Source organism: Anolis carolinensis, chromosome 6, assembly GCF_035594765.1.
Source record: "Anolis carolinensis isolate JA03-04 chromosome 6, rAnoCar3.1.pri, whole genome shotgun sequence".
In the NCBI taxonomy this organism is placed as follows: domain Eukaryota; kingdom Metazoa; phylum Chordata; class Lepidosauria; order Squamata; family Dactyloidae; genus Anolis; species Anolis carolinensis.
The window spans coordinates 59434065-59451622 of record NC_085846.1 but is presented as its reverse complement, the minus strand read 5'-3'; the positions used below and the strand labels follow the sequence as shown (position 1 = coordinate 59451622).

Sequence of the window (17558 nt, the reverse complement as noted above, 5' to 3'; positions counted from 1 at the left end):
TGAACCCTGTGGGACTCCACAAGACAATGGTTGTGGGGTCGAACAGCTGTCCCTTATCAACACCTTCTGGATACGGTCCTCAAGGAAGTACTGGAGCCACTGCAATGCAGTACCCCCAAGGTCCATTCCCACGAGGCGACCCAGAAGGATACCATGGTCTACGGTATCGAAGGCCGCTGAGAGATCCAGGAGAACCAGCAGGGACACACTCCCCCTGTCCAGCTCTCTGCGGAGATCATCCACCAAGGAGACCAAGGCCATCTCAGTTCCATGCCCCGGTCTGAAGCCAGACTGTGCCAGATCCAGATAATCAGTTTCTTCCAAGAACCCCTGGAGTTGCGAGGCAACCACACGTTCCACGACCTTGCCCAAAAAGGGAAGATTGGAAACAGGCCGAAAGTTATTCCAATTAGTGGGGTCAAGTGATGGCTTCTACAACAGCGGTTTTATTACAGCTTGTTTGAGGCCGGCTGGAAGTCTGCCTTCCCAGAGGGAGGCATTCACCACCACCCTTACCCACTCGACCAACCCCCCTCTGGCTTCTTTAACCAGCCAGGATGGGCAGGGGTCTAGGATGCATGTAGTCACTCTTGCTTCTCCAAGGACCTTGTCCACGTCCTCGAGTTGCACAGATTGAAATGAATCCATCAAAATAGGACAAGCAGGTGCTCTCGCTACATCTTCGGAGATTGCATCAACCACAGCGTCAAGCTCGGAACGAATCAAAGCGATTTTCTTTGAAAAGAACTGGGAAAAAGCTTCACATTTCTCTGCCGAGTCTTCTATGGGCGCAGTTTGAGGGGTGTTGTTAAGCAGCCCTCTGACAGTTCTAAAAAGCTCGGCTGGATGGTTTTTGGCTGCCTCAATTCTAGAACTATAATAGGTTTTTTTTACAGCAGCCATTGCTTTGCAATATGTTTTCCTTTGGGCTTTAACCCGTTCTTAATTTGATTTGCTCCATCACTTTCGCCACACGCACTCTAGGCGCCTCGTCTCGCGCTTCATCGCTGCCAACTCCCCGGAGAACCAGGGTGCTAGTTTAACTGCACATTGCGAGGGGCTGCTCCGGAGCAATCGTGTCTATTGCTCTGACCATCTCCCCATTGTAGAGAGTGACCAGAGCATCAACAGAATCACCTACCGAGGAGGCGGGAACATCCTCAAGAGCCATCAGGAATCCATTTGGATCCATAAGCCTCCTGGGGTGGACCACCTTAATGGGTCCACCACCCCCGCGAAGGTTGGGGGTTGCAGTAATTCTAAACTTGACCAAGTGGTGGTCGGTCCATGACAGTGGGACTAACGAGAGCTCTTCCACACCACCACCATTCTACCATCCCTGGCAAAATACCAAGTCCAATGTATGTCCAGCACAGTGGGTAGGTCTAGAAATCACTTGGGACAGTCCCATGGTTGCCATGGTATCCATGAAAACCTGAGCCTCTCCGAAAGGGTGGTCTCTGCGGGTATGCTGAAGTCTCCCAGCACAAGAAGCCACTGAGACTCCAACAGCAGGGAGTTTGTAGTGTTGTGGGTTGGACGGTACACTACAAATATCCCTATACTGTCCCGGTCTCCTACCCGCAGGTGGACGCTTTCAAATGAGGTAGATTGCGGGATGAGGCATCTGGTCACGGGGATAGAATCCCTATAGATTATTGCTACCCTGCCTCCCCGCCCTCCGGATCTTGGCTGGTGCTGAACAGAGTAACCTGGAGGATAGAACTGAGTGAGGTTAGGCCCACCCGACTCGTCCAACCAGGTCTCTGTTATACATGCCAGGTCTGTTCACTCTTTTAATATCAGATCACTTATAGTGGTCATTTTCCCATTAACTGATCTGGCATTCAACAGCACCAGCTTTAAGCCATCAGGTCTGCCATCCTGGATATTATTATTATTATTATTATTATTATTATTATTATTATTATTAGAAACACAACAAGATGAGTCCACAGCAGACACTCTGCTGGTTGTTGTATTGGATCACATTTCGAACACTTCCCAAATGTCTAGAACTGTGTGATGTATCGGCGAATAATGCATGCAGATCCTAGCCAGGTGGCCTTCTGCAGCTGGCAGAGTCTTTGAAATTTGATTTTTAAGTCCTCATATCATGTCAGCTTTTCCAGTTGTTTTTCTTCAATCCTGCTGTCCCCTGGGATTGCAACATCGGCAATCCATTTGTTGTTGTTGTTGTTGCTGCTGCTGCTGCTGTTGTTATTATTATTATTATTATTATTATTATTATTATTATTATTATTATTATTATTATTTTATGACACAGCAAACAAAATAGACATGCTGGACTTCATATCGCAAAATCACAAGTCGAACACTTCCCAAGTGTCTAGGACTGTGTGATGTATTTTCAGATGATGCGTGCAGATCCCAGCAGGGTGGCCTTTTGCAGTTAGCAGATTGTAATTTTGTCAATGTCTATTGTTTCCAAATGCCAGCTGATATCTTTTGGCACAGCACCCAGTGTGCCGATCACCACCGGGACCACCTGCACTGGTTTCTGCCAGAGTCTTTGAAGTTCAATCTTGAGGCCCTGATAGTGGCTGAGTTTTTCCTGTTGTTTTTCGTCAATGCGACTGTCACCTGGGATGGCAACATCAATGATCCAAACCTTTTTCTTTTCCACAACTGTGATGTCTGGTGTGTTATTATTATGTGCTATAATTATTATTATTTTATTATTATTATTATTATTATTATTATTATTATTATTATTATTATTATTATTATTATTATTATTATACAGTAGTGGATAATTTACTTCTGGTTCAAATTCAAGTTGCTGTCAATGATGTTCAAACTCCTGAACAGCTTGAAGCCTCAATACACTGCTTCTCCCTATATATTTCTCCACTAGGAATTAGATCTGGCAAGATGGCCAGTTTCATAAATACCCAAACAAACATTAAATTCCAATAGTGTTCCCTCTAAAAAGGTGCTGAACCGTTTGTTAAACTAGATTCCAGGTGAATGCAAAGAAGTTATTCTTCTTTGAATGTTTACAGAACTAAATTTCTTAATGAATAAGGTACCTTTAGGGGCTTGCAATAGGTGCATGGTAGAATGATGAATATAATGGACTCTAGAAATAAATGATGTAACCATCCCCAGATAGTAGAAGTTCAACAAAGAAAAGTGCTGTGCATTCAAAGGGATTAATGTGGTGTATCTGTTCATAAAAAATGTTTTTCTGTGTTGGCAACTAATTTAGTGAATGATGATGCCAAAGTGAGAGACCAGAGGCATATTCTAGCTAAAAGTAGCTTCTCATTAAATCCTACCATTACTTCATTTAGTTATATTATGAGCCATTAACTTTTGCAATCATAACATCAATAAGATGAGGATAGGGCACTGGGTAACTGGAGAAAACAGCAGGGAAGTGATTTGCTTGCTTCATGTCTTCCAAAACTGGAAATATATAGGGTGAGTGAAGCCACCACAACAAGAATACCAGCTTATCATTATCACAGCTGGTGCCTCAGACAAGACCCATAGGCAATCTCAAACTAGGTTGCTAATCCAGAATGCTAAATCCCTAATCCAGAAGACAATGGGTCTTTACAAAGGTTTTCCCAATTTGAGGGAAAGCTCTATATGGACAGCAAAGCTGGGTACCAGGAGAGCAATGATATAAGGGTCATGTGTCTACCCCCCCCCCCCACACACACACACACACACTCCTTGGCATGCACTGGTCTGTGGAAGGCTTGGTGGGGAGTCATCTGGCATATCCCAACCTGTTATGTAATGAGAGAGAGTGAGAATGTGTCCATGTTTATATAATCCCAAAGGATTATTATATTGACTATTAAAAAGTTGTAAATGATACTTGTGGGTAGATATAAAGCACTTGATTTAAATTATATGCCAGTCCCAGGTCTATCAAACACACATGATTATGACAACAAATTTACCTCTTCAGGGCCTGCCTAAGAAAGGACTTACCATTCTGTACTTGTTTCTGTTGTCCTGCTGTTGGATTGGACTCTGACTCCTTTTCCACCTGAGTGATATTTTTCCCTTGAGAAGCTTCATGTTTGTTATCACCAGTTTGATGAGTCCCATTTACGCTGCTTTTACTGGCTTCTGTGCTCTTACTCCCACTTGAGTTTCCTTCTTTACTCTTGTCAGTTTTGGTACCAGAGCTTTCTTCAGCTTGCTTTTTCCCTTCCCTTTCTTCTGTTTTCTTCTCATCTGCACCCTGCTGAGCATTTTCCTCTGTTTCTTTTTTTGTTTTTTCTTCTGCATCCTCAGCAAAAGCAAAGACAACATAGATGGGAGGAAAAAAAATAATTACTGAGAACTTTGATCTCATTTTTATGTCCCAATCTTGGTCTTTCAATATGATAATATGTGACACTGACAGCCACTTATAACCCAATTCCTACTAGTCTAGAATTGAATCAGACTGCTCGATTGTAGGTATATGAAATGAAAGGTGAAATGAATGAACACTGAAAGTTGCATGTCACCTGTTTTGCAATATGTAATGGTTAAATATAACTTTGTTAAGTCCTGTGTATGGTGGATGCAATTTTTCTAATTTTCATGGTTTCAAATTACAAGAGAAGAAAAGAGATTCCACCAAACCTTTAGGAAAACCTTTTTTAGTGTAAAAACTACTTAACAATAGGATAGACCGCCTGATGGTTTGAGGGTGGACTCTCCTTTCTTTAGTAATTTTTAAACATAGATTAGGTGTCCATCTTTCAGAACTGTCATAGTGTATCCCTGCTTGCAGATCATTGGACTAGATGGCTCTTACAGCCTCTTCAAATTTATTTATTTTTTCATTCTATGATATCTATACATGGTAGTTACTTGTGAAAGCTAAATGGAACCTGCACCTTCAGAGGCTGAATAACATGCAAAGGAAATTATACTCAGGAAATTACAATCTAAGGGAAAAAAACAGAATAGCATTAATAGTGAGAAGAGATGCAAAATGATAAGAAATTGAATGATTCTATGCTGGAACCCAAGAGGAAAGTAAGAAGAAAGTTATGAGTTTACCCAGAGCCGGCCCTAGGTATTTTTCAAGTGTAGGCGAATAGAATTTTGGCGCCCCCCCCCCCCCAAAAAACCAATCACTGAAAAATAAAAGCGTTGGATAAGCGTTAATGTTTGATAATATGGAGGGATTAAGGAAAAGCCTATTAAATATCAAATTACATTAAGCTTTTACAAATTAAGCACTAAAACATCATGTTTTACAACAAATCAACAGAAAAAGCAGTTCAATACCTTGCGGAGGCAGGCTGCAGGAGACAGGAGTTGCCTCAATGGCGCCCCCAACAAGATGGCGCCACAGGCAACTGCCTAGTTGGCCTGGTGGTTGAACCGCCTCTGAGTTTACCTGATATCAAATTCAAGGTGGAGTAGAGCTAAATGACTTAGAATGCATAATGTTGTGAGCTCACACATTATTACCTTTGGTTGCTTGTGCTTTCCACTTTTCTCGGTTTTGTTGCACCAACTCAGTCCAGGTGGTTTTAAAACATTTGAAGTCCACAGTGAGGATGGAACAGTTGAGTGAGGCACTTCCTTCAGACCCAGTGCTCTTGACACTTGATCGTTTAACTTCTGAGGGGCTAATGCTATTCAGACTGTGATTGCAGAACAGAACAGGAATTAACACTATGACAACTGCCGCTATTACTACTACCACTAAAATAGTTGTGGCTGCCTAGACAATGTAGCCATTATATCACCAGATTTTCCATTTTCTTCCCCCTCCAACCTGGACAAAAATAGCTACAAGTTCCTTACATTTTATGTACAAAATTGTACTAAAGAAAAATAACAGAAGAATAGAAAAAGGGAAAGTATTTTATTTGAAGGAATTTCGAATGTTCTAATGTTTTCACTCTTTGTTGAGTAAATAATTCCTGTTTTAAGACATTTCTTTTGAATTAACATATTAGGTTTAAATGGAATGGCATAATTGAACATAAATTACATTGATAGAAGTTTTAGTTCAAAAATTTAAAGTCCCTTCTTTTGGCAAGTATACCATGATACACATCATATGAAGGTTCTTATTACCCCTCATATCCATTAATGATTGCTGTTGCTGGTGTTTATTATTTATTACATCATTTCTACCCCACCCTTCTCACTCCTCAGGGGGGGACTCAGGGCGACTTACAATATAAACATATACATCAAAACAATTTATATCACATTTAAAAATCCATTTAAATTATATATATATATATATATATATATATATATATATATATATATATTCTTTCCCCTGCAATTCAAAGCATTGCTCTTTTTTGTCCTTACATGTCAGTAAATATATATTTCATTTTATTCATTCTATCCACTGCTCTTGCATGGAATGACATGCCTGGTGTTTTCTTTATTTGATGCATGAGGTTATTTTGCTCTACAAAGTAATTACATCATCAGCCACATAGACTAGACAGACAAAGGTTTTAAGGAGATAAGCCATGGATAGTTTACTTTTCTGTACCCATGATGGGCCCCAAATTTTAGCCACCAGGTTGCAATCCAGGCTTAATCATGCTTGGATTAAACACACTGAATTCAATGGGACAAGAAAAACATGGCTAACTTAGGCCATGTCTACACAGCCTAAACAGAATAGATTCACCACTCACCTGCTTCAGGAAGTCCATGTGAAGCACAGCTGGATTCGCAGCACAACTGCTGCACCCAACCATTAACCCATGTCTACAGAAAATGGGGTTTACTTTGCATCTTCCTGAAAACTCCAGACTGATCCTGTAGTTTCAAAGGTGTGGGCAGCTTGACCAGGCTGAATCCAAGCAAACCTGCTGTCCACACTACCAATGTTCCCATCACTACATTCCAGCTCTTTCCCAGAGACTTGCTAGTGATATTACATTTCTGGTGATATCATTTATGATACTGAACCATATGACCAGAAGTGTAACGTTACCTTTAAGCCTCTGTGAGACAACGGCTTGCTGATGGTTGTGCTAATGGCCAAAGAGCTCCAGGGCTGCAACCAGGGCTGCATTGCAGATGTTCCAGAGCTCTTTGCATTGGATTTATCTAGTAGGATAGATATAGTCTTAAGTAGAACTACATTCAGATCCAATCAGTTGAGTATATTTTCAGATAGGAAAGTTGAGCACCCACTGCAAAATGTATCACCTATACAGACCTGGAACGCCTAAACCCTGTCATGCCAGAGTGAGAGGCTTCTTCAATGAGAGGTGTTACAATCTTTTCTGTCATGTCAGTCAGCACAGTGAAGGTGGGCTCCACAATAAAATCAATAAAACCTAGAAAAGAGAGAGAACAGAAGCAAATGGAGGAAGATCAGCTATATCAAAGTCTGAATAGTTATCAAAATGGAAGAACAAATACATGCAACAAATACGTACAGCAAGTATGTGAGTAGACCACAGAGGATATGCATCTAGTCAACAAGATGTTATCATCTAATTGTTAAATAATCCCTTTAAAAGGAAAATCAAACATTACAAGCATGGCAGATGGGATTCAGCTTGTTTTGTGCCATTTTCTGCAAATCTGAGCCAAACTCTCAATAAAACTGGTTATGGCCCAGCTTTGAAAATGAAACTGATGGCCGCAGCATAATAATGAAGCTATAATAAATATCATAAACATACAAAATGAAGCAGAACATTAATTCCCTTGAACTTTCTCATTCTATACTTCACATTTGATTTAGCAGCAAGATTAATCAAATGTAGTTTTGGGTGTTTTCTGTAAATCTAATTTGATATTCAGTGATTGGGACATACTCAATGAATAACGTAAGAATAAAAATTAGCTGGTAGGAAGTGTTTAATATCAAATGTAATATCTTGTAGTAGTTGGTGCATATTTAAAACCAGTAAAATTGAGAGCCTGTTTTAATGTATTATTCACAGTTTGTAGAGCAAATTAACCAAATTGAGTACTGGGTTATGTGAGTTATCTAGAAAAGCACCATCATTAAAAAATATGTCAAATGTAATTATAAGTTAACATAATCCACTTATTTAATGCGGTTTGTATAGGACATTAGCCCTACTCCCAACGGGCTAGAGCTACATCAAAAATGTAAAGTATTCAGAACAACATTTTAGACCAGGAATAAGAGTTGTGGAGTTCCATAGATTTTGTTGCACTTCAGCTCCCAACTGTCATCACCATTAGCTAAATCGGCTAGGGTTGCTGGAAGTTGCAACCCAACAGAATCTGAAAGGATGTACAATTCAAAACTTTATTTTAGACTCAGCTGCCTAAATATATTCAACAGATTACTGATCATCCATGTCATAAAGATGCTTCCCATTCTTCTCCCCAGTTCACAAACAAACTCAGTCTGCAGATCTAATTACCCTGGACTACGAGATCCCACAGAATTGTGCTGTGTTATCCAACTCCAGCATCAGTTCTGCCCCACATAACACCTTCACAACAGCTTTAATAGAAGCCCCACCCAAACCTTACGCCTCTAGTGACATGGCAATCTGCAAAACAACTACTCCCCTAGCTGAGGTAAGCCTGGAAACAGGTTGTGACAACCGATGGGATCAAAGCAGGGACTACCCTAAGGAGCCTCCTTCAACTCTGTGTGGAGCCTCCCTGGTGAATGGAGAGCCATCTGAAAGTCCCAAGATGGGCCAGAGTACACCCTCGATGCCAAAGAGGGAGATTTCGGAGTCAGCTCCACATGGCTGCTTGTTTGGTGGTCTCTGCCCTCTCGATCTTGGGCTGACCTGCCATTGCCTGTGGTCTGGGCGGGGAGCTCCTGAGGCCACCGGACAGGAAAGGGATTGGGTTTCTCTGTCCAAAGTGGAGGCATTAGATGTGACAGAGATCCTTGGATGGGTGTCTGTCTCTCCTTCAGTGCCCCCCTTTCGTGAAAACCCCCATCGACGTCGCTGCCTCTCCTTATCAAAGAGGCAAGCACCAAAGTTGGTGGCTGACCTTGGGGAAGCAGTCGGTGAGCTTCTGTCCTCTTCCCCAAACCCCAAGAAGCCTCGGCGCAGGCGTGCGGGCCATCCTAACCAGAGACGGAAATGCTGCCTTCATATGTGCCGGACTTCTGGTGAGAAGCCAGAACATACTATTTTACTAGCAGAGGGAGCTACTAGCGCCTTGCAGAATGCTGGTTCGGCAGCGATTGTAAAAGAGAGAGTGTCCTCCCAGTCTTCTGGAGTTAAGAACTCACCCCAACACACTCGAAGGACCCTGGACCTGACATCCCTTAGACAATCCCCCTACCCACAATGCCAGCCGGGTGTTCTGATCTTTACACCTGCTCCTCATCACCCTGAGGGCTCCCCTTATGACCACTTATTAACTGGTCATGCTCCATCCCCTTTTCAGGGGGCCAGTCAAACACTGGGCACCTAGTTTTTGCTGGAGAACCCCCAAGAGAAGTAGGTCTGTGTATGAGAATTCCTACGATATCTGAGAGGGGGAGGTATGACAGTAGGCACAGGCCGAACTCTAGAGGGAGGCTGAGTTGACGGGAGACTTGGCCCCCCTCTAACCTGCGGCCTATCCCCAGACACATCTGTGACAGGCTTCCAGTTTCCTCCCCTCCTACTCTGGTGTTGATGAACGCTAGGTCCATAAGGAATAAAACTGCTACCATCAGGGATTTTCTTACTGACCAGGGAGCTGAGCTAGTGTGTATCACAGAAACTTGGATCCAAGAGGGGAACGAGATCCTACTCCAGGAAATAACATCTCCAGGTTATGTAATCACCAACCAGATGCGAACTGAGAGGCAGGGGGGTGGGGTGGCTATGGTCTCGCGAGAAAGCTTCTCTCTTAGGGCAGCTTCTGTACTGAACATCTCTGGCATTGAAAGTGTTGGTCTGGTGTGAGATTCTCCTAAGAGTATAGCCTTCCTTCTGGTGTACCGTGCACCCAGTGCACCAGCAGACAGTCTACCCCAGAGTGTCAGAGTGGTCCTTAAGGTTCCCCAGACTCATTGTCTTGGGAGATTTCAACGTCCACGCTGATGCAGACTCTTGTTCATTAGCAGCAAAGACGGAGATCCTATGGCTGGGTCAACCGGGCAGCAGAGATATCCAGTTGCCAACCCTGGATGGCGAAGCGCTATGCTCGTCTTCACTGGTAAAGAGTCTGGGAGTCCTCTTGGACCCTTTACTGACGATGGAGGCCCAGGTCTCCACCATTAGCAGAACCGCCTTTTTTCATCTTCGGCAGGCTAGACGGCTAGCCCCCTATCTGTCTAGGGATGACCTAGCTACGGTGATCCAGGCTACGGTCATCTCAAGACTGGACTACTGTAACGTCTTTTACATTGGCCTTCCTGCGTCGGTGATCTGGAAGCTCAGATTGGTGCAAAATGCAGCTGCCCAGCTCCTTGCGGGAATCCTGATGAGATGCCACATAACACCAATCTTACTGCAGCTGCACTGGTTACCAATTGAGCACCGGATCACTTTCAAAGTGATGGTACTTACCTTTAAGGCCTTACATGGTCTAGGGCCGATGTACCTGAGGGACCGTCTCACCCCCTACAAACCCCAGAGATCCCTCTATTCTGAGGACCAAGACCTATTGGAAGTTCCCAGTTTTAAAACCTTTTGTCTAACAACTAGACACAGAGCCTTTTCAGCAGTGGCGCCATCTCTCTGGAATACTCTGCCACCTGAAGTTCTTGCCTTAAGGGACTTATCAGCCTTCCGCAGGGCATGTAAGACACACCTGTTTTGGCAGGATTTCTGTTATTGATGTTTTTAAAATATGTTTTTAATATGTTTTAAAGATGTTTTTAAGATGTTTTTAAGATGTTTTTAAATTGTTAGATTTTAGCCTGTTCTTGTAAGCCGCCCCGAGCCCTAGGGGAGTGTTTTGGCAGGATTTCTGTTATTGATGTTTTTAAAATATGTTTTTAATATGTTTTAAAGATGTTTTTAAGATGTTTTACGATGTTTTTAAATTGTTAGATTTTAGCCTGTTCTTGTAAGCCGCCCCGAGCCCTAGGGGAGTGGCGGCATATAAGTTTGAATAATAAATAAATATCCAAATGAGGATTTGGGTCTTGGTCTCTAGAGCTATAATTTGGTGCTCAAACCAGCACACAAATCCTGATTTATCACTACTTAATATAAATAACAATTTTTATGTTGCACATACAGTAGAGTCTCGCTTATCCAATGTAAAAGGGCCGGCAGAACGCCGGCAGAACGTTGGATAAGCGAATATGTTGGATAATAAGGAGAGATTAAGGAAAAGCCTATTAAACATCAAATTAGGTTATGATTTTACAAATTAAGCACCAAAACATCATGTTATACAACAAATTTGACAGAAAAAGTAGTTCAATACACAGTAATGCTATGTAATAATTACTGTATTTACAAATTTAGCACCAAAATATCAGGATGTATTGAAAACATTGACTACAAAAATGCATTGGATAATCCAGAATGTTGGATAAGTGAGTTTTGGATAAGTGAGACTCTACTGTACATAGTCTGTTAGGAATTAGTCTCCTTAAGTATGGCTCATATATCCTGCCAAATGCATGCAACAGCCATTGTGTCCAGTCCTTCACCCACTGGTCATCCCACTGCTACCAGGTTCATTACCTTTGACTCACAAAGATTTCCATTTGTTAACTCAGCAAAAAGGCTGACATGTTCCACAGAAACAGCAAATCCAACCTTGTTTGCTTTATGACACAAATCAGTCTCTGACTGAAGTCAGAATGCTACAACACAAAGGAATGGCAGTCTGAAAAACCATAAATGGACTGATGTGTATCCTTTTCTTCTATGAATTCTTCTCTAAGAAACAATTCCATTATATAAATGTTTGAATTTCTGATTTGATTACAGTCAAAATGGATTGAATAAACCATCCATTTCTTCATGTCAGTATGGGAAATGTGCGACCCACCAGATGTGTAACGGGTTGTGATAAAGACTCAAACTAGTTATAGTCCAATGACTTCTGAAGGAACATATTTTTATCCCTGGCTTGAAGAAAGAAGTAAAGAAGAATGAGACAACCACTAATATTATTGGCAGCTCAAAAAGTGAAAATTGAGAGTATAAAGCATCCAGAAAACATTTTTATTCAAAAGAAATCCAGAGGCCTGTTAGTCAATTCATAGTAGATTCAAGTATCTCCATATGATCATTAGCGTTTGCCCAGTATGTTCTGAAATAGTGGGCTTCCTTCCTCTAATCAAAGGGCAAAAATGAAAAAAAAAATGCCACTGCACTAATCACCAGAAGGAGGCATAGATGACAACAACAAGCCGTCTCCAATCAAACAAGACCCCTACAGCCTCAGACAGAAGGAGAAGATTTTACATCTTTTAGGGCTCCTGTTGAGCAACAGAAAATTCTTGGCATGGTATTCTACCGCAATTTGGCCTAACTGAGGAAAAGGCAGATATCAGCTCTGGATTCATGGTGAAATATTTAGAAAAGCTGGCATTTAAAAATAGGCTCTGACATTTAAATTGCTTCATTTTACCAGGCATAAAACTCTCCATCATTGAACACAGTTAATTGTAATTACAAAAATAAGGCTCATTGGATAGGGATCACTTCTTTCTTTGTGTGTGTATGTGCATTTCTTTCTTTTTAATATCATTTTTATTTATTTTCAGTACATTGTTCTATTTACAAAAATTAGAAATGAAAAAGAAGATAGGTAATTTGATCTTCATGGGTAGAAGCAACTGTGTTCTGAATAATGTTGGAATATTCTTTCCAACAACTGTTGTTCAACCTGAATCCTTTGTCAGTTCAATGTCCTTTAGTCAATTTAAGAAGCCAGACATTGTTATTTTTAGTTTTTACAAGTAGACAGTTAACAGTTCCCAATCTTTTAAAACAGTTCTGCATCCTGATTTTGTAGCCATCTGGATAGTTTGTCCATTTCAGAGAGTTCTTTTTACTTCCTTCCACTGTTGGCATTGTCTGTTGTTTGTAATATTTTGCAAATATCCTGGCTGCTGATATCATGTATTGAAAAATTAACTCATATTCTTTTGAAATTTGTTTATGAATTAGACCGAAAAGAAAGGTTTTCCATTATTTTGTGTATTTTGTCCAATATTTTTTAGTTTATGAACATAGCCACCACATATGGTAAAAGAAGCCAACCGCTGCATTACATTACCAGAAAATCTTTTTTTATCTTAGGTTGGATTTTAGTTAGTTATCATATACCAATGATACATTATCTGATAAAAATTCTCATGGAGCTCATAGTTGCTGTGAATTTTATTTGCCTTTTCCACATGTGTTCCCATGTACTTATCTCAATATTATGTCTAATGTTTTGTGTCCATTTTGTGCCCATTTACTTGATCTTCCTCTGTGTGGTTATTTAGTAATACTTTGTAGATTCCAGCAATCAGTTTGTCTTTCCCCCCCCTTTTTTTTCTTTTTGCAATTATAGATCTAATTCTGTATCTACTTCTTAGATACCCACTTTTTGATCATCTTGCCATCTCCAATGAATTTTAAAATATTGGAACCAGAAGATTGAGTGCCCGTTGCTTTGGAATTCCAGTAGGGATTTTAATAGTTTCTCATTATTGCCTGTTTTCTGTAGGTTTTGTATGCTGACCAGGATGTACATTTGTATTGTAATTTGCAGAATGCTTGCTGCAGTGCTGTCCAATTTGGGATTTTTGAAATATATTTAGAATTTTGTTTAATCCACATTCTAAAAAGATTATTTCTTATATTTTAAAAAAAAAAATAGTGTCCATTTTTGCTTTTCTGCACGCCCATTTTTGCTTTTGGGCGTGCCACCCAAATTTCAGATCATATCCTTCCAGCATTAATAATTTTTTATTTTCTAAGTTGATCTGCTCTTTAACCCAAGATTGCGCTACTGCTTTGTAATATAGATTCAAATTTGGGAGTGCCAATCCCTCCCCCTTTTGCATGCTGTAGATACTTTAATTTTATTTGTGGTGTTTTCCCATTCCAGATAAACTTCAAGATGTCCTTGTCCTAATTTTTAAAGTAGTTGTCATTTTAGTATTTAAGGTACAAATTCAAGAAGTTTTCTCATTATTAGGGCCACATCATTTTAAGTACTTCTTGTTTAACAACAATACCTGGAATTTCTTCAGAGTCTCAAATTTTATTGGCTAAAATTTCTATTGCTAAGATAAATAGCAGGGGAGTGAGCAGGCATCCTTGACTAACTTCCATCTGAATTGGAAAATATCCAGAATGTTCTCCTCCAATTTGTACAGCTGCCCTTTGGTTGGAGTACATACTCTTTAATCAATTGAGGAATTTGTCACTGCAATTTATAATTTTAAGGTCTTCTCTATGAATTTCCAATGGATATTATCGAATGCTTTTTCCACATCCATGGAGAATCTAGACCCACATTGATTGCCTGGCCATCTGGCTGGAATAATTTCTGTGTGTTACAAATTAAGTAAAATATTAAACACTACAGTACTGTATAAATCAGCCTTTAGTACTGATTGAATGCTTGGCTTGTTTGCCGTAATTATCTTTGCTGACAGTGTAATAAACCATTAATTCTCAAGTGCACTGAATAAAGGCACTTTGATCAAAGATGAAATGATGTCTGAAGTTCTGGCCAGAAAAATAAGTTCAAGGAGTGCATTTCCCTCTTTCATGACTACATTGAGCTACTTTATGAGAAGTCAATATAATCAGCCTCTACACTAGCTTCCCAAGACCTGAAATCCTTTTAAAATTAGGGATTAAACTGCAACAGTATCTATGCAAAATATGGTTGTACTACTGGACTGTGCCCTAATCTGATATGCTATCTGACTACCCCTAAGATTATGTAGATATTTGACCTTTGTAAGAACATCCCAATTTGCCTCAAAACTGTTCAAGGAACATCCAATAGCATCCATCCCATAAGCTTGCTCTACTGTTTTGTTTTGACTTGAAAAAATGTCATCTCTTTCTTTTTCACATTTCATCTCAACTGTCTATCTTGCCAAGATAACCTAAATTGGTATTACAGGCTCGTAGGAATGTAACTCTTAGAATCATAGAATAATAGAGTTAGAAGAGACTTCTTCATCAATGTTGTTCTTGAAAACAAGTCACTTTATCATTTTTCATCCTGCTGTGAGAAAATCATCAAACATTTGAGGTTGCCAAAAACAATTTTCAGTGCAGAAAATGCTATTTTTTACAGAAGAACAGTGAGCCAATGAATCCATTATACGGTCTCCAAGCCTTTTCTCATAGGTCTTGATTTTCAAACCTTTACCATCTTGGTCATGCTTTCCTGGACATTTTCCAGCTTGTCAATATCCTTCTTGAAGCAAAGTATTCCAGGTGAGACATTATCAAAGCAGAAAAAAGTGTGACTATTCCTTCCCTATCTCAGGCATTGTACTTTTGTTCATACAGTCTAAAATTGCACTGACATTTTCCCCTCCAAAAAAATGAGGTATGACAATTATTCAATGGCAACGATTATGAGATGAAATACAGTAAATTCATGGAAAGTGACAAGAAAAATATAGACCATAAGAAGTCAAGATGTGAGAATCATCAGAACTAAATACAATAAATAAACCAAAATAAATGTGACTAAGGTATATTATTATTCATTTCTACTTGTTAGCCGTCCACATTTGTGGATTTAATTATTCACGGATTGGGTTAAAATGTTGTCTCCAGCAGTTCCTAGGTCCTCCAGTGTCATTATATGATCAATGTTCTCCACACATAGCAGAGGACAACAATTTCTAGAGAGAACACTTCTTGAAGAATCTGTAGGTCCCCCAATACAATTCTATGTTCAATTTCCAACAGAAGTTGACTATAGAGTCATGGTGTAAGCCCTAGAAATTCCCAATGAGGTGTTTTTGGGTTAAAAACAAACACAGCAATTTCTTTATGCACAATTTTCACTTTTACTGGTGTCCTATGCCCTGAATCTCAGCAAATGTGAAGGGCTGACTGTACTGAATTCTGCTGTAACTATAGTATATGACTCAACTATCATTTTCAATGCACTAGGCAGATAATTGTATACTAATGTGTTTGATTTTGATTGAACATATAATACAGAATCTAACAGAATAAAAAAGTTATTGCACTTCAAAATTAAACTATATTTAGCAAAATTCAAAAGTAGTAGAATATTTGTATCATTTCAGGGAAATAACCACCATTGAAAGTTGATTCCTTCATTTTATATCCTATAAAATAACACATCTCAAGCAACTGTATCCCTTCCAAAATTACTTTTTCTGTTTTGGGTGTGCATTAGTGGACGTGCCTACCTATTTGAGACTGAGGAACCATGGTGGATTTACGGTCACATAGCGGTGAAAAAGGAAGGCCTAGTTCAGCTTCTTTATCACCCTGAGGAATAAAGAGAAGGGACAAACAATGAATTAGGGGAAAACAAGAATGCAAACAGCATATAGACTATAGTCTTATGGATTTAACTATCATCTTGACAGGAGTTGCAGAAGAGAACAATATACTATTATTTACCGCTGAATGAAAAATGAAAAAAGGATACGGCCTGGCAGTAAGATACAGTTGAAAAATGCCTACGGTTACACTGCATGATTTTTACTGTGAGAGTCTTGACTTCCCCCCTTTAAAACATTAGATAGTATTCCCTTTTTTGTTTACTTAAAGCAGTGGTCCCCAAACTAACGCCTGGGGTCTGGATATGGACCTCCAAGGTCATTGACCCAGCCCCCACCCTAAACATTAGACTTAGAGTCACCCTAAGTCTGAAATGACTTGAAGACACACAGCAATAACAATCCTAATTAACCTGGATTATCTCATCAGCCAAAAGCAAGCCCACAATTCCCATTGAAATACTAATACGTTTATCTTGGTTAAAATTGTTCTTTATTTTTAAAATTGTATTGTTCTTTCATGTTGTTGTTGTTGTTTTTTTGCACTACAAATAAGGTATGTGCAGTGTGCATAATAATTCATTTCTATTTTTTTCAAACTATAGCCCTCTATTTAAAAAGTTTGAGAACCCCTGCTCTAGATAGAAAACAAAGGTTGCTTTTGTGAGAAAGCAATATACTGCCTTTTTAATGGGCCTCTCTTTAGAAATGTTATGAACAGTGCTTATGGCAAGAGTCCTTATAAGTCAATGAAGTTCTAGCTTAGCAATAACATCAAATCATAGTTTAGACACATTGGCACACTCTCTCTCCTCCCTTTGCATATAGAACTAACTGTGGTCCAGAAACAACTTGGAATTATAGCTTTATATCTTCTTCCTCTCATGGAAAGAAAGGGAAAAGTATGTGAGCCAGAGGCTAATGCTGGTTCATGCTTCAGCAAAATACAGTGAGTAGTCATGTTTGACTGTGTTGCCATATTTTAATTCATTTTAAATAAAATAAACAGATATTTGCAAAGTCACCGTAGGCTAAGAAATGTATCTTTCTGGCCTCACTTGAATTTTTATTTATTAGCACTACATTATTTTTGTCTAATGTATATGTGTTTGCAAAAGCATCCCAAAGGCTTTAGGACCCACTTCCCCACAGTACTACCCTAGATATGAACCATCTA

General features: G+C 39.7%; 1 protein-coding gene across 14 annotated transcripts in view; it reads right to left on the bottom strand.

The window, feature by feature from the left end:
- Positions 1-17558, bottom strand: part of pde1c (phosphodiesterase 1C) — a 436419-nt gene that overhangs the window by 34279 nt on the left and 384582 nt on the right. For all 14 annotated transcript variants that reach the window (XR_009999660.1, XR_009999661.1, XM_062957310.1 and 11 more), the window contains 4 exons: positions 16286-16367; positions 7184-7304; positions 5455-5630; positions 3970-4266 (listed from right to left, as the gene is read on the bottom strand). Coding sequence is in view for 12 of the 14 variants with exons in the window: in XM_062957310.1 (XP_062813380.1) it covers positions 3970-4266; positions 5455-5630; positions 7184-7304; positions 16286-16367 (676 nt within the window). In the remaining 2 variants the exon portion in view is untranslated. The remainder of the gene's footprint in view (positions 1-3969; positions 4267-5454; positions 5631-7183; positions 7305-16285; positions 16368-17558) is intronic.